The sequence below is a fragment of the Mytilus californianus genome, unplaced genomic scaffold (genome assembly GCF_021869535.1).
Source record: "Mytilus californianus isolate M0D057914Y unplaced genomic scaffold, xbMytCali1.0.p SCAF_7, whole genome shotgun sequence".
NCBI classification, from domain to species: domain Eukaryota; kingdom Metazoa; phylum Mollusca; class Bivalvia; order Mytilida; family Mytilidae; genus Mytilus; species Mytilus californianus.
Window position 1 is genome coordinate 48,364,249 of NW_026262723.1, and position 23,953 is coordinate 48,388,201.

Sequence of the window (23,953 nt, forward strand, 5' to 3'; positions counted from 1 at the left end):
TGAATTGATTCGCTCTGCCTCCTTACTCATGGTCTATTGACTGAATATTTTGCATAGTATACATGTTGAAGTTTGTGATCAGATCAGTTTAAGATGAACCATAAATGTGAAGTCAATGATATATGGTATCCAGTCGTAAAAGAATTTGCAAGTTTCATTTCCTTAAAGATTATTTGAACTCAATCCTCATCATGATTTATTGACTTTGAAACTTTTGCATTGTTTACAAGTTAAAAGTTTGTGTATAGGTTATTATAAAGGGAACCACTTATGATAAGTAAATGGTATTTGGTATACAGATTCATAAGCATTGGCATTTCTCTTTTCCGTGGAGGTTATTTTGCCTTGCACCTTCAGTCATGATTCATTGACTTTGAATAGTTTACACCTCTAAATATTTCGATTTTAATTTCAGCATTTGCATTATACTTTCAAAATTACAAAAAAGTGAGACATATATCTATGTGTCAACAGTTTATTATTATGTTATGATGCCCCTACGACAAAATGTCGAGGGGCATATTAATTTACCCCTGTCCGTCCATCTGTCCATTCGTCCGTCCTTCCGTCCAGATTAGGATACATTGTTTGTCCGGCTATCTCCTCCTACAGTTTTTGAAGGTACAACTTTAATATTTTGTAGGATGTTCATACACATAATGGAGGGGTGCATGGCCACAGGATTTTGATTTCTTTTAAATATTCTGAAAATGATAGGTAGCTGGACTTAGTCATTTTTTTGGTACAAGCTACAAAAAGAGATCATGGTTTGTCCGGCTATCCCCTCCTACAGTTTTGGAGATACAGCTTTAATATTTTGTAGGATGTTCAAACACATAATGGAGGTGTGCATGGCCACAGGATTTTGATTTTTTTTTCAAATTTTCTGAAAATGAAAGGTACCGGTAGTTGGACATTTTTTTGGTCAGGGGGGGCATCATTTGTGTCTTACAGGCAGGATAACAATTTCAAGTTGTATGCCAACATCACTGTTTGTCAAATATTAAATATGTGGAACTATACTCATGCATATGGCAGAGCAGAAAAAGGGGGGGGGGGGGCATTGTCCATATCTAGTTTATTTAATAAGCTTTTAAACAGTTAAGATTGTAAAAATCTATAATTGCACAGATTAATTCACATATATATAGACACTTTACTATATTTGGTACAGTGTTATCCCTTTTCAATTTTAGCTTGCATGGCCCAAATTTCCCAATGAGCTTTTCTCTTCACTTGGTGTCCATCATCAGTTGTTGTGGTCAGTTAACTTTTACAAAAAAACACTCCACAGAAACTATTGGGCCAAATTTAATCAAACTTGGCCACAATCTTCCATTGGATATCTAGTTTTAAAAAAATGTGTCTGATGACCAAGCCTTCCAACCAACATGGTTAAAAAAAGAACATGTGAAATGCAAGTTTTGTTTATTATTTTGAAAACTGCTTTAGATAGAGAAAACCCAAACAAGCAGAAATGTTCAGAATGTTGAGATCTACCTGCTGTCCATTTACATCAAAAGTGTCAGACAACATATTATATGAGTTATTGCCCTTTAGTGACGATTTTGCAAAAAAAAAAATTTTTGCCTATTATCTTAAAAAATTATAATAAATAGAGAGAAACTAAATACAGCAAAAAGATCAGCAATACAAGATTAACAATAGCAAAAATATAAAAATATATAATATATAATAATGATAAGCAAGATAAGATGTACAAGTAAGTCAACATGGCTTCAATCATAAGTCAACTCCTTATTGCTCTTTAATCTTTACCCATTTTTGTGTTTTGAGCAAAAATTATAGAAGATAGTGAGAAAACTGTAAACAGAAAAAAATAAAATTTTGGTCTAATTATATTCTAGTGTACAATGTTGGAGAATGTCCATTGTTGAAGATGTACAATTGCATATAGACCTAGGTCTAAAGAGCCTCTAGTTTGGTTTTTTTGTTCATCTTCGGAAGTACACACAAACCTTGTGTCCATGAAATAATCCATACACAAAATGAAATCAATGGGAAATCCAATACAAAGTGATAGAAACTGGCTCACAGAGAACAAACAAAGCACCAAGTCAGCACTGCATTTTCTTATTTTCAATGAAAACTATTTATTCAGAGAATTATGTAGGTTTGGCTAAATAACTTCCACCACTGTAGTTTTTTAACTGGAAATTTGATTTCAGACCACCTTTCTCTGGCTTGGATTTTTCCTCCAGTTGCTAGATCTAGCTTATAAGTGGGTACTTTCCCTTTCTGGATCACATATTCCCGAATTATTTTTGAGTATGTACAGGTAATTACATTTGAAAAATTTACATTAAAAAAGCAGTAAATAAAGAGCTGTTTAATGGATAAATGTCAATGATATATCAACCTACAACAACATAAAATCAAAAGACATCCAGAGGTCAGCCTAAGGACTTCACCAGTAGACAAGTGTCTATTTAATATGTTTCCATGGTCATCCTAAGGACTTTATCAGAAGACAAATGTCTATCTAATATGTTTAGCTGTAATTAACCCAGATAAAAATGGTTAACTAAAAAAAATTGTTTAATTTGTAGATATATAACCAAGGTTTACTTGCAAGTTTTAGAAGCAGTTATAGTTGCTCTTTGTACAGGAACAGCTTTCTATGTCTGCTTATATTTTGATAATGACTGCCAGGTCATGGAGAGTTCAGAATCACAAGAGAATGGAATTCAGGTTTGTTAACTCCTCGATGCTTATTTATCAATTTTGTGAAGAGGGACTTATTAATCTCACTACAATTTGCAAGTTGTTTTGACTAGTGTGAGAAGGGAATGTTGCAAATTCAGGGAAAATGTAGCACTAAAAGTGTTCATATTTTTAAATTTTAATTTTCCCTTATATAGATGTAAAATATATGTGTATTTATTGAAAAAATATTTTTGTCATAATAATTCTGTTAAGTGTGAAAATAAAGGGAAGTCAATACAGTTTCTCATTCTTTTGTCAATTTTATGATATTGAGATATGAATAAGCTCAAGATGTGGTTAATTATATAATAAAACATAGCTTACCATATATACATCTAGAGGACAACATACAGTCTTCAACAATAGACAGACAATATGTCAAGCTCTAATATTTGTCTTGGGTCTTTTGAAAATAGTAAAAATAAAATAAACTGAAAAATCAAAGATCTGCCATCAGCCCCTAATTCTCCAAATCATAAAATACATGACATATTACTATTACTGACTGTACCCAATATTGTGGGTCACAAAATACATTAAGATATGACATAAAACTATTACTGACTGTACCCAATATTGTGGGTCAAAAAATACACTAAGATATGACATAAAACTATTACTGACTGTACCCAATATTGTGGGTCACAAAATACATTAAGATATGACATAAAACTATTACTTACTGTACCCAATATTGTGGGTCACAAAATACATAAAGATATGACATAAAACTATTACTGACTGTACCCAATATTGTGGGTCACAAAATACATTAAGATATGACATAAAACTATTACTGACTGTACCCAATATTGTGGGTCACAAAATACATTAAGATATGACATAAAACAATTACTGACTGTACCCAATATTGTGGGTGTAAAAATACATTAAGATATGACATAAAACTATTACTGACTGTACCCAATATTGTGGGTCACAAAATACATTAAGATATGACATAAAACTATTACTGACTGTACCCAATATTGTGGGTCAAAAAATGCATTAAGATATGACATAAAACTATTACTGACTGTACCCAAATTGTGGGTCACAAAATACATTAAGATATGACATAAAACTATTACTGACTGTACCCAATATTGTGGGTCACAAAATACATTAAGATATGACATAAAACTATTACTGACTGTACCCAATATTGTGGGTCACAAAATACATTAAGATATGACATAAAACAATTACTGACTGTACCCAATATTGTGGGTCAAAAAATACAATAAGATATGACATAAAACTATTACTGACTGTACCCAATATTGTGGGTCACAAAATACCTTAAAATATGACATAAAACAATTAATGACTGTACCCAATATTGTGGGTCACAAAATACATTAAGATATGACATAAAATAAATGTGGATAGTGTCCACATGTGGACACAGATGATGCCCCCGCTTGCATATCATATAGTTATAAAGGGACATAACTGAAGGACAGTAAAAGTGACGCTACCCAAATTTGAACTTGATCTGAGTTTTGTGTGTAAGTGTCATAACATTTTGTTGAGGCTAACTTAAGTAGAGAACAGAAACTAAAAATTCAGCAATTTTTCTATTTATAAAGGGGCATAACTCAATAATGGTTAAAGTGACACTACCCAAATTCAACTTGATCTGTGTTTTATCAGTGGAAGTCAAAATTAAACATTGCATTGTATAAAGCATTCATTGTAGTTGATTCAACTATAATCATGGACAAAGGAAGATAACTCCAATTTTAAAAATAACTTGATATTTAGAAGAAAATAAAAATTTTGCAATTTTTTCCATTTATAAAGGGGCATAACTCTAGAACGGTTAAAGTGACACCACCAAAATTCAAACTTGATCTGTGTTTTGTGGTAATGAGCATTGTGTATAAGTTTCATAACATTTGGTTCAGGCAAACTTAAGTTAGAGAACGGAAACTAAAACTTTTGCAATTTTTCCATTTATAAAGGGGCATAACTCTAGAACGGTTAAAGTGACGCCACCAAAATTCACACTTGATCTGTGTTTTGTGGTAATAAGCCTTGTGTATAAGTTTCATAACATTTGGTTGAGGCAAACTTAAGTTAGAGGACGGAAACTAAAAATTTTGCAATTTTTCCATTTATAAAGGAGCATAACTCTAGAACGGTTAAATTGACGCCACCAAAATTCATACTTGATCTGTGTTTTGTAGGTAATAAGCCTTGTGTATAAGTTTCATAACATTTGGTGGAGGCAAACTTAAGTTAGAGAACGGAAACTAAAAATTTTGCAATTTTTCCATTTATAAAGGGGCATAACTCTAGAACGGTTAAAGTGATGCCACCAAAATTCAAACTTGATCTGTGTTTTGTGAAAATAAGCATTGTGTATAAGTTTCATAACATTTGGTTGAGGCAAACTCAAGTTAGAGAACGGAAACCAATTGTGGGACGTACGGACGGACGGACGTACGTACGTATGTACAGACGGACAAGGGTAAAACTTAATGCAACCACCGCTACGGCGGGGGCATAAAAATTACTGACTGTACCTAATATTGTGGAGCATGATATGAGTAAATTGTGGTTATATCTTATCTCATAGTAAGCATCACTCTTTTGTATTGTAATCACCATTTCTTAATGGATATGAAAAACGTCTTTAATATTATGTATTATGCATTATTTTTTACAGTTCTTCTGTGCTGATGGAAAGTTTAGTTCTATGGCTTCAGTGATGTTCAGATCTCCAGAGGAAAGTGTAAAAAGTTTATTTCATGATTTGCCAGGTAATGAATAAGAAAACTTTCATAAGGTTTTTTGTTGATGTGAAATTGTGAATGTTCAACCATCCCCTTACCTGGGACCGTGGTGAAACAATACAATATATATGAAAAAAAAAAATGTAAAAATCAGTTGGAAATGGCTTGACTTTTCAGATTGGCACAAAGCACAAAAAAGTAACATCAGTATAAAGCTTTTGGATGATCAATTTTGATTTTAACATATCTATCTTTGAATTCTTCTTAATTACTTTTACTGGAATTAGATCATAATTCATCAGGTCCTAATAAATATTATATATGGAATGATCATTTTGGAGCTTATAATTCTGCTGATATGATAAATAACTTTTGAACCAATGAATTGCTGAAGTCATGCATTGTTTTCAAAAAGAAATTAATAATATCAAAAATCAATGTTGACATGTAGTTTTATTATACGACCGCAAAAAAATTTTTGTGGTCGTATATTGGTATGACGTTGGCGTCGTCGTCGTCGTCGTCCGGCGTCGTCGTCGTCGTCGTCGTCCTGCGTCGTCGTCCGAATACACATTGGTTTTCGCACTCTAACTTTAGTTTAAGTGAATGGATCTTTTTGAAATTTTACCATAAGGTTAAATACCACAAAAGGAAGGTTGGGATTGATTTTGGGGGTTATGGTACCAACAGTTAAGGAATTAGGGGCCAAAAAGGGGCCAAAAATAAGCATTTTCTAGTTTCCAGACAATAACTGTGGAACAGTGTATGGATCTCTCTGAAATTATACTACAAGTTTCCATACCACAAAGGGATGGTTAGGATTTGCTTTGGGGGGTTACGGCTCAAACCGTTTAGGAATTAGGGGCAAAAAAGGGGGAAAAACAAGGTTGTCTTTGTTAATGGACAAATACTTTAGTACAAAACATAATTTAAAGCAGTGTAAGGGAGATAAATCAAATACATCATTGAAATTATCTCCCTTACACTGCTTTTAAATTATGTATAAAGTAATGGTTAATGAACAATAAAGATAATTTAAAACAGTGTAAGGGAGGTAATCCAAATACAACGTTTTGGTTACTTCCCTTACACTGCTTTTAAATTATGTTTAAAGAAATGCATATTTATAAAGGAAGACCAGTAAAAATATCTGCAAATGTTGCATCATTTTATTTTACAAAAAAATCTATATGAAAGATTTGACACTATATTTTTAATTCTTTTATAAAATAGATTAAGTTAGCACTATGGTAAAATTAAATGGGTAATTATGGTTGCCAACTCCATTGGAAATTTGAATTGAGATTATGACCATATCTTGAGGGAAAGAATTTTTTGGGGGAAAAAAGGGGGGGGGGATAAAAAGAAATTGTGGGGGGTCAATTTTTTCTCATTTCAGATTTCAGAAATTAAAAAGAATTATTCTTCAAATATTATTTTTTTTTCAAATTTCAAATATTGAAAAATTTCAAGAAGTTATCTTTAATTGCACAGTATGGCACATTAGATTTGTAAAATCTTTGATCACATTTATTTATTTGTTATGCCGAATCTAACAGTGTATTTAGATTTTTAATTTTGGGTCCAGTTTTCAAAATAGTCTACATTAAGGTCCAAAGGGTCCAAAATTAAACTTTGTTTGATTTTAGCAAAAATTGAATATACGAGGTTCTTTGATATGCTGAATCTAAACATGTATTTAGATTTTTGATTTTTGGCCCAGTTTTCAAGTTGGTCCAAATTGGGGTCCAAAATTAAACTTTGTTTGATTTCAACAAAAATTGAATATATGGGGTTCTTTGATATGCTGAATCTAACCATGTATTTAGATTTTTTATTTGTGGACCCCGTTATCAAATTGGTTCATACTGAGGTCAAAAGGGTCCAAAATTAAACTTTGTTTGATTTCATCTAAAATTGAATTATTGGGGCTCTTTGATATTCCAAATCTAACCGTGTATTTAGATTTTTAATTTTGGGTCCTGTTTTTTAAATTGGTCTACATTAAGGTCCAAAGGGTCCAAAATTAAACTTAGTTTGATTTTAACAAAAATTGAATTCTTGGGGTTCTTTGATATGCTGAATCTAAACATGTGTTTAGATTTTTGATTATGGGCCCAGTTTTCAAGTTGGTCCAAGATAGGGTCCAGTATTTAAACTTTGTTTGATTTCAACAAAAATTGAATATATGGGGTTCTTTGGTATGCTGAATCTAAACATGTATTTAGATTTTTGATTATGGGCCCAGTTTTCAAGTTGGTCCAAATTGGGGTCCAAAATTAAACTTTGTTTGATTTCAACAAAAATTGAATATATGAGGTTCTTTGATATGCTGAATCTAACCATGTATTTAGATTTTTTATTTGTAGGCCCCGCTATCAAATTGGTTCATATTGAGGACAAAAGGGTCCAAAATTAAACTTTGTTTGATTTCATCAAAAATTGAATTATTGGGGTTCTTTGATATGCCAAATCTAACCGTGTTTTTAGATGTTTAATTTGGGTCCCGTTTTTTAAATTTGTCTTCATTGAGGTCCAAAGGGTCCAAAATTAAACTTAGTTTGATTTTAACAAAAATTGAATTCTTGGGGTTCTTTGATATGCTGAATCTAAACATGTGTTTAGATTTTTGATTATGGGCCCAGTTTTCAAGTTGGTCCAAGTTGGGGTCCAAAATTAAACTTTTTTTGATTTCAACAAAAATTGAATATATGGGGTTCTTTGATATGCTGAATCTAACCATGTATTTAGATTTTTTATTTGTGGGCCCCGCTATCAAATTGGTTCATATTGAGGTCAAAAGGGTCCAAAATTAAACTTTGTTTGATTTCATCAAAAATTGAATTATTGGGGTTCTTTTATATTCCAAATCTAACCGTGTATTTAGATTTTTAATTTTAAGTCCTGTTTTTTAAATTGGTCTACATTAAGGTCCAAAGGGTCCAAAATTAAACTTAGTTTGATTTTAGCAAAAATTGATTTCTTGGGGTTCTTTGATATGCTGAATCTAAACATATGTTTAGATTTTTGATTATGGGCCCAGTTTTAAAGTTTGTCCAAGTTGGGGTCCAAAATTAAACTTTGTTTGATTTTAACAAAAATTGAATATATGGGGTTCTTTGATATGCTGAATCTAACCATGTATTTTGATTTTGGACATTGGACCATAATAGGTAAATTAAAAAAATTCAAGTTCTTAGACCACATTCTTTCTGTGTCAGAAACCTATGCTGTGTCAAATATTTAATAACAATCCAAATTCAGAGCTGTATCAAGCTTGAATGTTGTGTCCATACTTGCCCCAACTGTTCAGGGTTCGACCTCTGCGGTCGTATCAAGCTGCGCCCCAGCGAAGCATTTTATTCATGTTTTGACTACATGCAGTCAATAGTCAATGTAGGCCTTGTGTGCGTTAAAGTGTACATAAAAAACTTTATTTCTGATATGACGTTCTTCTTTTACTTTAGCTTATTTCAATAGAACATAGCAGATATCACAATTGAAATTGCAACATCGGTTGTATTTTGAACAATATCGGAGAACAAAATGGACATTTGTGTTGATGTTGCTCGCTAAGAAATTAAATAAAATGATTTTAAAAGTAAATTTACATGTATCTGTTCATTTTTTATCATGAAACGGTTGATATTCTATATCGTTTTGGCTTCATAAAATCTCAAAATGGCTGTCTTTCAAACATGTATTATAGGCACCCTTCGAAGTACAAAAGTTCTAAATTTTTCTATTAGAATCAAAATAATTCTATCATGCCATGCTCTGTGCTCTTTTTAACATGAGCAGGGATTGTATTGTTCAATGTTTTACACCTCGCTAACACTCTGTATATAGATATTGACAAATAAAATGCCTACCCATGTTGAAATGAGCATAGAGCATGGCATGAACGAATTATTTCTTAAATTAAGAACGAGAATTTTATTATGAATATTTAAAGAAGATGCATATATTGAATAAAAATTATTATTATAATATAAATTATTAAGTTATTTAACTATTTATATGACAAAAAACTAAAAAAAAATTCTCAGCTATAAGCATGCTTAAATTTAAACAGCCTTAAAGGACCACCTTTTGATTTTCAGTAGGAAGGGGGATTTTTTTTGCTTCTGGCATATTCATGTTACACCTGTTGAAAAAATTATTTTCGCCTTTAGTACACAACTATTTCTTCCAAAGTCCTGCATTTTTTAGGACAAAAAATTCACTTTCACTTGTCTTGGGCAAAGTTATTTTTACAGTTAGTACCAGTCCAGAATATTTATTTTCAAAATCCTTTTTTTCACCTTTTGTTATGCTTCTTTAGCTTGTGTAATCGTGACATTTTTAAAACTCTCAAAGTACTCCAATCAGTAGAGTGATTTTCTTAAGGCACCAACCATTTTACTTCGAGGGACAAACGATTTTATTACTTCAATACTTGAATAAAACACCAACAATTTTTGCTTCTTCAATTCTATGTAATGTACATTTAAATTACGTGTACATGTAGAACAGTGTAAACAATTCTCATGTGCATGTAACTCAAACCGGTGTACACATGAGAACAAATGTAATGTTCATTACATGAAACTTAATGTAAACAGGTTTACAGTCATGACGTTTGGTGTGAACACAGCCCTTATTTTAATATGTTGCCTGTATAGCAGTGTGAACACAGCCCTTATTTTAATATGTTGCCTGTATAGCAGTGTGAACACAGCCCTTATTTTAATATGTTGCCTGTATAGCAGTGTGAACACATTGGAATCACTATTCATCAATGATACCTTGCTACAAAGTAACTTCAGTAAAAACTTGTTAAATTACATGTATGTCTTTCCCATGTGCTTAATTCATTTTAATTTTTTAAAAGAATGACTTTTTGGCTTTCTTATTGCAAAACATTAACTTTGTGATTTTAAAAAATAGGAGAAAGCATCGCCATTGACAACTTCTGTTAAACCAGTATATGAGATTCACAACAATCGTTTGTGGGACATAACAAAAGATTATTTTTTTTTCATTCCTTTTTGAGAGAAATATTTTTATGACATAATTGCATTGAAGTTTCTCTATTTCTTGAAGAATAATTGTTTTATTTGTATATATAATACTTATCTTATTTATTTTATATCAGAGACCTACCAACCAACCACATTGATTTTATATTGTTCCATGTGTTTTTTTCTTGCCTTGTGGACATATGGTCTTTTTGTTCCAAGTGGACTTTTTATACCAAGTCTTCTTATTGGTGCTGGATGGGGTCGTTTGGTTGCCATACTTCTACATTACATCAGCCCAACAGCTGTAAGTTATGTTAACTTTCTTTATTATGGACATTGATGTCTAGATGGCTGGATATATAGATATATGATAGAATTTATGGATACCTGCCAAAAAATGTGATTTACCAGGTCACTCAGACTTCCTCCACTGACATTCATACAGCTGTATGATATATATACATTTAGTTATCCCTAATTTTTACCTGCGTAGTTGAAGGCGAAAGCTGTTCTAGTAACTTCTGGACTCTGTCTGTCCGTCTGTCCGAAAGAAAACTTTCGTCAAAGTTTATTTGGCTTCTATGAAAGGGAATGATTTAATATTTGGTCTGCAGCTTCATAATGTTGAGTTGTAGCTAGTAAGCAAATTTTTACATCTGCTGTGTAGCCGCTTCCTGTTTGTTGATAGAAATTTTACAACACTCATTGTACAAGGAAAATTTTCGTCACAGTTTTCTTGGCTTTTATGAAGGGAAATGATTTAATATTTGCTCTGCAACTTGATAATGTTGATTTGTAGGGAGTAAACAATTTTTATACGACCGCAAAAAAATTTTTGTGGTCGTATATTGGTATGACGTTGGCGTCGTCGTCGTCGTCGTCGTCCAGCGTCGTCGTCCGAATACACATTAGTTTTCGCACTCTAACTTTAGTTTAAGTGAATGGATCTCAATGAAATTTTACCATAAGGTTCAATACCACAAAAGGAAGGTGGGGATTGATTTTGGGGGTTATGGTACTAACAGTTAAGGAATTAGGGGCCAAAAAGGGGCCAAAAATAAGCATTTTTGTAACTTCCAGACATAACTTGTGTGTAAGTATATGGATCTCTCTGACATTGTACCACAAGGTTCCATATCACAAAGGGAATGCTGGGATTGATTTTGGGGGTAATTGCCTCAAAATTTTAGGAATTAGGGGCAAAAAAGGGGCAAAAAACAAGCATTTTTCTAGTTTCATGACAATAACTTGTGTGTAAGTGTATGGATCTCTCTGACATTGTATCACAAGGTTCCATATCACAAAGGGAATACTGGGATTGATTTTTGGGGGTAATTTCCTCCAAATTTTGGGAATTAGGGGCCAAAAAGGGGCAAAAAACAAGCATTTTTCTAGTTTCAGGACAATAACTTGTTTGTAAGTGTATGGATCTTTATGAAATTGTACTGCAAGGTTCCATATCACAAAGGGAAAGCTGGGTTGGAGTTTGGGGGTAATTGCCCTAAACGTTTAGGAATTAGGGGCCAAAAAGGGACAAAAAAACAAGCATTTTTCTAGTTTCCAGACAATAACTTGTGTTCAAGTGAATGGATCTCTCTAAAATTGTACTGCAAGGTACCATACCACAAAGGGAAAGCTGGGATTGAGTGTGGGGGCGATGAATCATAAGGGGGTTCAAAAAATTTGGGGGGGGGATTTTTTTTTCCTTTTTTTTCTTTAAAATTTTCCATTTTAAATTGGTTATTTCTGATTTATATATAAAAGCAAATAATAATGATATGGTTTGAATAGCATACATGTGAACCTCCCGACAGGAGTACAATAATCCTGTTTTCAGGAGTCTCCTCCCGACCTCCGGTTGAAGAGGAAAATTATAATCCCGTGTATGAAATTTTTCATGAATGAAAAATTTCTGCCCAACATATCATCTCAGGCATCTGGTGTAACTCACATTACCTGAAGTTATATTTTACCTGTAAATCAATTAACATGCATAATTATATGGCTTCACTTGTCAGTTTGGGTGTCAAACATACTGGTAATCAATGATTTTTTACCTCAGGCTAACTGCCGTTGTGTAACAAAAACTGTGTATTTATTGGGTTACTTCCCTTGATTTATCCTGTTTTAAGTTACTTTCCTTTTAATAATGAAAATTTTTAAAAGAATATAAATAAAATATAAATTGAACAAATAATCATAAAAGGATGGTAAATAAATGATTTTAAATGTCTTAGGACAAATAAAAAAATAATAATTTGAAAATTATTTGAGGATTCTATACTTCCTTTCAAGGCTTAAATTGAAATTTATATAATAACTATGACCCTTGTTTTACAGTTAGAATGATTTTCTGAGTATGCAAACAAAAGCTATTTGCAGATAGATAAACAAATGTTCTGGTTGCAATAAATGTTTTATAGAATATGAAGTAAAAAATTTAAAGAACATACTGAAAAAAAAAATGTTAGATTGAACATGTAAAATATAAAGATGGAGAAACTTTATAAGTACAAGGGTACTATAAACATAATAAATTGGATGGAAAGTTGAAGAAAACACACTTTAAAAGACCATTTTTACAGCACACGGTTACATTTACGACAAAATTTATGTCGATTAAAAACCTCCTGATCTGAGTCCTAATCTCCTGACCAAAATTTCCCAATCTCCTGATCTGAGTTTCACAGTCCATCACATGTATGAATAGGTAAATTAAAAAATTATAAGTTCTTAGACCACTTTCATTCTGTGTCAGAAACCTATGCTGTGTCAAATATTTAATTACAATCCAAATTCAGTGCTGTATCAAGCTTGAATGTTGTGTCCATACTTGCCCCAACTTTTCAGGGTTTGACCTCTGCGGTCGTATCAAGCTGCGCCCCAGCGGAGCATTTTATTAAATCTGCCTTGTAGCCACTTCCTGTTTGCGGATAGTTTGAAAGGAGTAGGTCCGGTAAGGGCCGATTTTGGCCTCAAACTTCAAGTTTATCTGATGACAGATTTTGGACACTTTTTAAACACTTAAGTGTTTACTTTATTAGATTCAATAAGTTTATGTGAAAGATTTGGACTGATTTAGTCATTAAAAGACGCTCAAATTCAAGCTTAAATATTAAAAATCTATCAAATATGCCATAATATGTCCCTTTTCAGATGTTTTTTGTCCGTGTTCATCCTCAATCTTTATATATGTTATGTATTATCATCAAATACAACTTACATTTAAATATTAAGAATGAACACAAATGCGGCCACTTCCATTTCAGACAAAAAAACGTCTAAAAATTCACACAAATGCTCAAATTGTGAAGATTTCAGTAATTTAGCATGACTTAACGATGCTAGTACCCAATACATGTGCATTGTATTGTCAAAAACAGCCCATATTTATGTAACAGAAGTATTCTTCTTTCCAATAAATAGCTAAACGTTAACATTTTAACAATTTTGTAAAACTGCTATATTTTGGGGCCAAAAAGGGGTCTTAGTGGACCTACTCCTTTTACAACACTCATTGTACTAGGAAAATTTTCGTCAAAGTTTTCTTGTCACCTATTGAAAGGAATGATTTTGATATTTGGTCTGGGAATGATAAGTTATGCTCCTTTATGCATGTTATCTCAATCAATTGCATGCAGCAACGCAGGTCCAACCTGGCATATGTCTTGTTATAAGTAATCCATCATGTTCAATAGCTGTTCTAGATAAACTGTTTTCAGTATAAACTGAGATAAGCTGTAGAAGTATGAAGATAAATTAATCACTTTTGTTTAAAAATTGAAACAGATTCTCCAAACCTTTGTTACACATGCTACAGTTTTTGTCTCGCCTGCAACTTTCATCGCAGTATGCGAGACATAGGTATTACAATCCGGTGGTGGCTATGGTGGCAGCGATGTAAACTATTTGTATAAAGCTTTATATTTCAGAAGGTAGAAGACCTGGATGCTTAATACCTTGTATGCAGATACCTTAAGTTATAAAGTTTCCTTCTGTCATATGTCCATGGTCCTTGACCTCATTTTCATGGTTCAGTGACTGCTTGAAATTTTCATGCCCCCGCTGTAGCGGAGGGTGCATTAAGTTTTACCCTTGTCTGTATGTACGTCCCTCCGTATGTCTCGAAATTGGTTTCCGTTCTCTAACTTTAGTTTGCCTCAACCTAATGTTATTAAACTTATACACAATGCTTATTACCACAAAACACAGATCAAGTTTGTATTTTGGTGGCGTCACTTTTACCATTCTAGAGATATGCCCCTTTACAAATTGAAAAATTGCTGAATTTTTCGTTTCCGTTCTCTTAAGTTTGCCTCAACCAAATGTTATGAAACTTATACACAATGCTTATTACAACAAAACTCAGATCAAGTACGAATTTGGGTAGCGTCACTTTTACGGTTCATGAGGTATATGCAAGCAGGGTCATCACCTGTGTCCCATGGACACATTCCCATTTTTAGCTCACCTGGCCCGAAGGGCCAAGTGAGCTTTTCTCATCACTTGGCGTCCGTCGTCCGTCATCAGCGGCGGCGGCATCATCGTCGTCGTTAGCTTTTTACAAAAATCTTCTCCTCTGAAACCACTGGGCAAAATTTAACAAAACTTGGCCACAATCATCATTAGGGTATCTAGTTTAAAAAATGTGTCCGATGACCCCGCCAACCAACCAAGATGGCCGCCATGGCTAAAAATAGAACATAGGGGTAAAATGTAGATTTTGGCTTATATCTCTGAAACCAAAGCATTTGGAGTAAATCTGACGTAGGGTAAAACTGATTATCAGGTCAAGATCTATCTGCCCTGAAATTTTCAGACAAATCTGACAACCTGTTGTTGGGTTGCTGCCCCTGAATTGGTAATTTTAAGGAAATTTTGCAGTTTTTGGTTATTATCTTGAATATTATTATAGATAGAGATAAACTGTAAACAGCAATAATGTTCAGCAAAGTAAGATCTACAAATAAGTTGACATGACCAAAATTGTCAGTCAACCCCTTTAGGAGTTATTGCCCTTAATAGTCAATTTTTAACAATTTTTCGTAAATTTTTGTAATCTTTTACAAAAATCTTCTTCTCTGAAACTACTGAGACAAATTTAACCATACTTGGCCATAATCATTATTAGGGTATCTAGTTTAAAAAATTTGTCTGATAACCCCGCCTTCCAACCATCATGGCCGACTTGGTTAAAAATAGAACATGGGGGTAAAATGCAGTTTTTGGTTTATATCTCTGAAACTAAAGCATTTAGAGCAAATCTGACAGGTGGCAAAAATGTTCATCAGATTTAGATTTATCTGCCCTGAAATTTTCAGACAAATCAGACAACCTGTTGTTGGGTTGCTGCCCCTGAGTTAGTAATTTTACAAAAATTTTGCAGTTTTTTGTTATTATCTTAGATATCATTATAATATCTAATATCTAATACTATTAATTATGATTTTAACCTTATTTTACATGATTTCCAAAGCATCAGTAAATACAGGTGAGCGACACAGGCTCTTGAGAGCCTCTAGTTTATCTTTTATGTCAAGTGAATCACTTATTATGAGTAATAGTATAACTATATTTGGTATATGGGTTCCTTGCAATGTTTACATGTCCATCAGACAGGGTTCGCCTGACCTCGACCTCATTTCATGGATCAGTGATTAAGGATGAAGTTATGTGATTAGGTCCGTTTCTCAGATACTATATTTAGTGTATGGAATGATTGTAAAGGGTACATGTCAGTCTGGCAGGTTTCATCTGACCTTGACCTCATTTTCATGGTTCATTGGTCAATGTTAAGTTTTTGTGTTTTGGTCTGTTTATCAATTACCATAAGCAAGAGATCAACTATATTTTGTGTATGGAATTATTGTAAGGTGTACATGTCTGTCTGCCAGGATTTATCTGACCTTGACCTCATTGTCATGGATCTGTTAGAATGTTAAGTTTATGTGAAACTTGTAGTAAAACCTTTATCTTTAAGAATTTTAACATAAAATAAATGGTCAGTAAAGCAGGCAAGACATTTCAGCATGTGCACTCTTGTTTTTTTTAAATACAGCCAAACCTGCATATAAAGGTCACCCTTTGAACCAGAGAAAACTAACCTTATAAGAGAGATTTATTGAGGTTCAAAATGTGAAGGTTATACTACAGCAGGACAATAAAAGACACAATTTCACTTAATATAGCAAGTTTGACTGATGTTATGACATCTTTTGTCCAGTGAAGATTGGGATAACTAATGGTTATACTGTTTCATTCTATCTGCTGTTGTTTTCAACAAGCAAAATCTTATCAATTTCTATAGGAATATAGGCACTGAAAAAATCTTTAAAAAAAGCTGTTTTTGTAATCAAAATTTCAAAAATAAACATCATTGGTTCAAGGATTATGTGAATGATCCCAATCAAATAATTTAATAAGTTGTTTGATTTTTTAGAAATGGGTGACCTTTGAAAAGTATGCATTACTTGGAGCAGCAGCACAACTTGGTAAGTTTTAGATGCACAAACAGTAAAAACACAAATAATGCAGTTTACTATTTTGTGTAAAAACTCATATTTTATCATGAACAGTTGATAATTCAATGTTTCAATAATCAAATGAATTACTGGAACGGAGAATGTGAGTTTTTACTAAAGTGTTTATTGGCTTTGGTTCCAGATGCAGTGATGTACATTCTTCTGGTATACTATGGGATAATGTTGGAACATGAATAATAATTTTTCCTTTGGCTCTTAGAATGAGTTTACTCCTGTTTATTTTAACAGGAAGTTTTTTTTTAGTTATTGCACTATTCAATGTTATTGTTGACTGCTTGTCTTAGGAAAAACAAAGAATTAGAGGAGCTTAGACCATCTGAGAGGTTGTTCTTGCACTGTCTTGGTCCGCCTACTTGGACTATTAGATAATGAAACAATATGGAATATCAATATCAATGACCATGAAATTTCCCTAAAAAATAAAAAAATGCATACACAACAAATTATCAAAACATAAATTAGGGAGGGGTTAGTTGGCTTTATTTCTCGATGGAACTCGAACCAAATTGGTTTTACCAAATATAACCTTACTTTTAAAACTAAGTCTTTACCTTACCCTTACACTAGCCAAACTCGTAAACCTAACCTTAAATTATAATATGTTTTCCAAACTAGAAGTGAATGAATGGCCAAGAGGCGCTACAATAAAAAATAAAAGAAAAGACAATATTGTGAAATTTCTTTATCAAACAATGTGTCTGTTGACCCTGTCTGTGGACCAACATGGCTGACATGGCCGAAAATAGAACATACAATGCAAGTCTTGTCTATTATCTTGAAAACTGCTATAAACAGAGACAAGAGGCTGTCGAGTGACAGCAAACCGGATTTTCCTGCAGAGGTCGAACCCTGAACAGTTGAGCAAGTATGGACACAACATTTCAGCTTAAAACAGCTCTGAATTTGGATTGTGATTGAATATTTAAAATAGATTATTATCTAATTAATAATGAAAATGATATTTGCAAATCTGAACCCCCAAACAGGATCATGTAAAAATTAAACATTAACACACACAACAAAAATAAAATACCACATAACAACTGTGACATCTACCTTCATAACACACTTGACTTAAAAAAAATAGTTATAAAGAAATTTTGACAACTAATGACTAAAATTAATTGAACAGAATCCATATACTTATGTTACCATTACTGGTTCATGGAATAAGTTTGAGTTATTTCCCTGTGAACATAAATGGTTTAACTAATAAAGCAAACATAGTTCTCTAAAATTAGATATGATTTAACCACTAAAAATAGTTCTCTAAAATTAGATTTGATGTTACACAATGTATATCTATTTTCAAATTATTATCAAATATAATAAATAGTTCCAAATATTTTTTCTTTCATTTGTCACAAACTAATATAGATCTGCAACTTATCTATCAATGTCAACAACTTTATCTTCACAATGTAATGTAATGAAATATATCCTTTAATAAAAATAGATTATTATCTAATTAAAGGAGTTCACTTCATCAAAAAAAAATTATATATAGCATTCAGAAAATTAGTTTATACAGAATAACAAACAAACCTACCACAAAATTCTTCATACAATTTACCAAAGAAAAGAAAAAAAAATCCAAAATGTCATTTATCAATAATACAATGTCTTTTAAAAATCTTTTAAAAAATGAGTTATTTCCCTTTGAACAGAAATGGAGTAATTAATAAGTATTACATCAAAAATTCTTGGGAAAGGGCTATATCTCATCAACTAGAAAAGCTAAAATCGTGAAAATTGAACTTGACTTTCATATAGTCACAGGAAACAACATATCTAAAATAAAAAATTTCGTCAAAGCATTTTCATGTTAATGAACGGACACTGTTTGGAAGCCCCCCCCCCCCCCCAGTACATCCCCAAATCAATAACCGATTTTTCCTTCGAAAATCCGGTTAAAAATCTGACAGATGTTCAGAATGTTGAAATCTACATACTGTTGACAGTTCATTTATGTCAACACTGTTAGACGGCTTTTATTGGAGTTATTGTCCTTAAAAGGTGAATTTTGCCAATTTTTTTTTTCAGTTTGCCTATTGTCTTGCAAACTATGATAGATAGACACTTAAATAGCAAAAATGACCAGCAAGAAAAAATACACAAAATTTTAAGTCAACATGGCGGAAATTGTTAGAGAACTCCTTATTGGATTTATTGCCCTTTAATGAAGAACTTTACCATTTTTTTGCGTTGTCTAATATCTTAAAAGCTTTAAAAGATAGATAGAAATTTTAGATAGGCAATATCTACAAATAAGTTTAACGGCAGAGATTGTCAGCTAACCCCATATTGAAATTAATGCTCTTTAATGTCAATTTTTACCAATTTTTTTGTGCTTTTGTGTATTATCTTGAAAACTAATAGATAAATCGACACTTGACTTGTCAAAAAAGATCACAAGACAAAATCTACAAATAATTCAAATTTCTAAAATTTATGTCACTTGATGTTCAGTCATTTCATCCTCTCTATACAATTGAGTATGCAAAAATATTTTTCCCAGGACATGACTCAATCAACAACCAATGAATAAATTGATCTTTGACCTGTTGTAATTAAAGGAAATATACCTTTACTATTGGTTTAAAAATGTTTCCTTTTTATCATGTTTAACTCCTCTGAAACTACACATCATAATGGCTTTGAAAGCAGGTAAAATGGTATACATTGAACCAGATTTTGGATCTTTCCCCTCAAAACTTTTTGGGGAGATTTCACTGTTCAATGACACATAATTTATCTTTTAATTTTTTCTTTATTTCAGTCAATGTCCATAAACAGTTTTGTAATTCTGTAATATAGGTGAAATTAACTTATTTTACGGTTTTCTGATGAAAATATAGCTTTTAAAAAATTTTGACCATCACACAAACTGTTCTTAATGGAAGTCTGCTGATATTTACTCCCACTTTTTTTTTCTAAGTCCTTAAATAGTAAAATCCATGGTGTGCAGGGTTGCAAGTGAAAGCACACAAGAAAATTCTCATGTTTTCACAACGATTTCCATATACGTTTAAGTTACGATGTTTGCCAAAAATTCAAGATTTTTTTTTAATGTCTGTGGTAAATGCATGCCATCTTGAAATATAAACTTTAAAGGCAAAGCTTAGCTTAAATAAATTGATTGATACATTTTCATTAACTTTAAACATTATTTTTCCATTTAATAATTAGTCCTTGTAAAAAATACATGTCCGTACTAACAGACATAGATAAACCAACTAGTGCTGAGAAAGTATGACATTCGCAATTTGTCTGTCACTAGTGCAAAAAATCTTAAAATATAATAATTCTCCTTTTTTTGCCAAGCAATAACTGTGAAGGCTACATTATTCACTCTATTGGGTCTGTAAATTTCTATAATAATCTTATTGCAACAAGGCATTTATTTGTACCTTATAAAGATATCCTACTGAACAATGTAGACCTTCTTCATGTGTTCCTTTTCCAAAAATAATACTTTTTGTGCACCACTATTTGATTGATATATATAATTCATGAAAACCACAGTTCAGTTTTAATCGTAAAAGGCATGCTGTACATATTTAATAATAATAATAATAATAATAATAATAAATTCTTTATTTAAAGAGGGTAACTCAATTAGAAGTAGTCTAATTTTCATTGAGGCCCTCAAACAAAATACATGTATACAGTTAACATTCATACATTCGATTCATACATTAAAATACAATATATATTACTAGTATATACACAATTCAATCATTCAAACATACAAATGGCAATAAATGGCAATAATTGGTAAAGTTTTGATTAAATTTTCTTATTCTTACAATAAAAGAAAGAAAACAAATTATTCGACTTGCATAGAATTTTCAAGAAAATGATTATAACAATGTTTCTTAAATAATTCCACATTTCGACAATTTTTTATTTTGAGTGGTAAATTATTCCATACCTTTGTTGCAGAATAATAAAAAGATTTTTTATAAAAATTTTTGTTTGGTCTTGGAACAAATAGATCATTATTAGAGACAGATCGTAAGTTGTGGTGTTGCACATCATTAATATTTAGCATTGTTAAGTAATCAGGTGTTAGTCCATTTACAATTTTATACATTAGAATTGATTGTTGGTATTTTATTCTTTTTGTAAAAGATAGCCATTTTAAAGATGAAAACATAAAATTAGATGGAACAGAAATATCGCATTCAAGTATAATTCTTGCTACTCTTTTTTGAAGTTTTATGATTCTATCTGAATCTTTTTGTAATAAATTTCCCTAAACTGAACTACAACAGTCTATATATGGTAGAATATATGCATTATAAAATAGTTGTCTTGTGTGTATAGGCAAATATACTTTAATTTTAAACAAAAGTGATATTTTAGATGAGATAATCTTGCATATACGATCAACATGATCCTCCCAGCTTAAATTTTCATCAATGTCAATTCCAAGTAATTTGAAAGAATGGACATTTTCAATACATGTTTCATTGACGGTAATACATAACAGGCGCGTAGCTGCCTTAACGCAAAAAATCATTTGCTTGCACATTTTTGTTCACAAAAAAAAATTCTGAAATTGAATTACGGTCTGATAGGTCATTTAGTGCATTACGGCGACTGAAAACTTATATCTGTGTAACCATGGTACAGGACAGACTATCTTCGTTGGCTCTCATATATGTTCACAGAGAAATGGATATCGACACCGAGAGAGTTCTGCGATCATTTGCCTTGGCAAAAAAAATAGATATATAAACTTTGGATATTAACTTTACTTTAAGTCTTACATTTAATAATACAGGCTCAATACAATCACCTTGAAAACATCTTAGATTTATATCCCTTACTTATAAGTCAAGACTTAAAAGTGGCCGTTCGATTTCTTATTTCCATTGCCCGTTCGTCCAAAAGACTATTAATTCACCTGGGGTATCTGTGTCCGAAATGACCTTCTACCGTTGTCGTAGAAACCTCTTCTTCCGGTAAGCGGCCACCGTCAACTGGTTGACTATTCTGCCACATTTTGGAGTGAGCGCATGAAATATTTTTGAAATTTGATAAACAAAAAGAGAATGGGTGCAATTTAATATATATACAGGTGTAATTAAAAACATGGCATTTAAATCTAATGACAGAGCAGAGCCTTGAAGGATTCAGGACTCGGGGCGGAAACAGTAGAGTTGGGCAAGGTGTTCCACTCTCCGATTGTTCTAGGATAGAACGACTCCTTCCGTACTATTAGTTATCTTGGTGTAATCAGGGGTGTACAGAATTTTACACCGTTGTTGAAAATTCATACACCCTGAGGGCAGCCGAATGGGTGTATGAATTTTCAACAACGGTGTAAAATTCCGTACACCCCTGATTACACCAAGATAACGAATTTATTTCTCATGAACAATTCCTTTACTCATTTTTAAACCAGGATGTAAAATTGAAAAATGGTAATGAAAAATTTCCAGTGTAACATTTTGTCAACCTCAATGTTGCTGCGCATTGTCAAATACTTTTTTAGCTTTTCTCATCACTTTGCGTCCGTCGTCTGTCGTCGTCGTCGTCCGGCGTCGTCTGTTAACTTTTACAAAAATCTTCTCCTCTGAAACTACTGGGTCAAATTTAACCAAACTTGGTCACAATCATCATTGGGGTATCTAGTTTAAAATATGTGTCCGGTGATCCGGTCAACCAACCAAGATGGCCGCCATGGCTAAAAATAGAACATAGGGGTAAAATGTAGATTTTGGCTTATATCTCTGAAACCAAAGCATTTAGAGTAAATCTGACATAGGGTAAAACTGATTATTAGGTCAAGATCTATCTGCCCCGAAATTTTCAGACAAATCTGACAACCTGTTGTTGGGTTGCTGCCCCTGAATTGGTAATTTTAAGGAAATTTTGCAGTTTTTGGTTATTATCTTGAATATTATTATAGATAGAGATAAACTGTAAACAGCAATAATGTTCAGCAAAGTAAGATCTACAAATAAGTTGTCATGACCAAAATTGTCAGTCCACCCCTTTAGGAGTTATTGCCCTTTATAGTCAATTTTTAACAATTTTTCGTAAATTTTTGTAATCTTCTACAAAAATCTTTTTCTCTGAAACTACTGAGACAAATTTAACCATACTTGACCATAATCATTATTAGGGTATCTAGTTTAAAAAATTTGTCCGATGACCCCGCCTTCCAACCATCATGGCCGACTTGGTTTAAAATAGAACATGGGGGTAAAATGCAGTTTTTGGTTTATATCTCTGAAACTAAAGCATTTAGAGCAAATCTGACAGGTGGCAAAAATGTTCATCAGATTTAGATTTATCTGCCCTGAAATTTTCGGACGATTCCGATAGCCCGTTGTTGGGTTGCTGCCCCTGAGTTAGTAATTTTACAGAAATTTTGCATTTTTTTGTTATTATCTTAGATATCTTTATAATATCTAATATCTAATACTATTAATTATGATTTTAACCTTATTTTACATGATTTCCAAAGCATCAGTAAATACAGGTGAGCGACACAGGCTCTTGAGAGCCTCTAGTTGTTTAAGTTTTTTGAAGACATAAATGTTAAACTTTGTCAAACCTTCATGAAATTTTACGAAACTGGGAAAAAAGTTTCTTCAATAAGATACAACTATAAAAAATTTGTTCATGTGTTTTTCTAGAACTATTCTGATCACTTGACTTCTGGTGTCTGAATGTTATCGTTGTGGTCATCTTTGTTCCTTATCGTCTTTTTACTTTTACAAACTTTTCTTCTCTGCAACTAATTTGACCCAATCGAACCAACACTTTGCCACAATTATCATTGGGTTATCTAGTTTTAATGCCACAATTATCATCTAGTTTTAAAAAAGTATCTGATGATCCTGCCTACCAACCAACATGGCAGATGTGACAAAAAATAGAACATGGTTGTAAAATGGAATTTTTGTCTCGCCTGTGTTAAGAC

The 23,953-nt window shown here is 32.3% G+C and overlaps 1 protein-coding gene across 2 annotated transcripts in view; it reads left to right on the top strand.

Annotated features, from left to right (window-relative positions):
* LOC127709701 (H(+)/Cl(-) exchange transporter 7-like) overlaps positions 1-23,953 on the top strand; it is a 64,239-nt gene that overhangs the window by 23,247 nt on the left and 17,039 nt on the right. For both annotated transcript variants that reach the window (XM_052215349.1, XM_052215348.1), the window contains exons 12-15: positions 2,571-2,712; positions 5,402-5,495; positions 10,606-10,775; positions 16,911-16,962. In XM_052215349.1, coding sequence (XP_052071309.1) covers positions 2,571-2,712; positions 5,402-5,495; positions 10,606-10,775; positions 16,911-16,962 — 458 coding nt within the window. The remainder of the gene's footprint in view (positions 1-2,570; positions 2,713-5,401; positions 5,496-10,605; positions 10,776-16,910; positions 16,963-23,953) is intronic.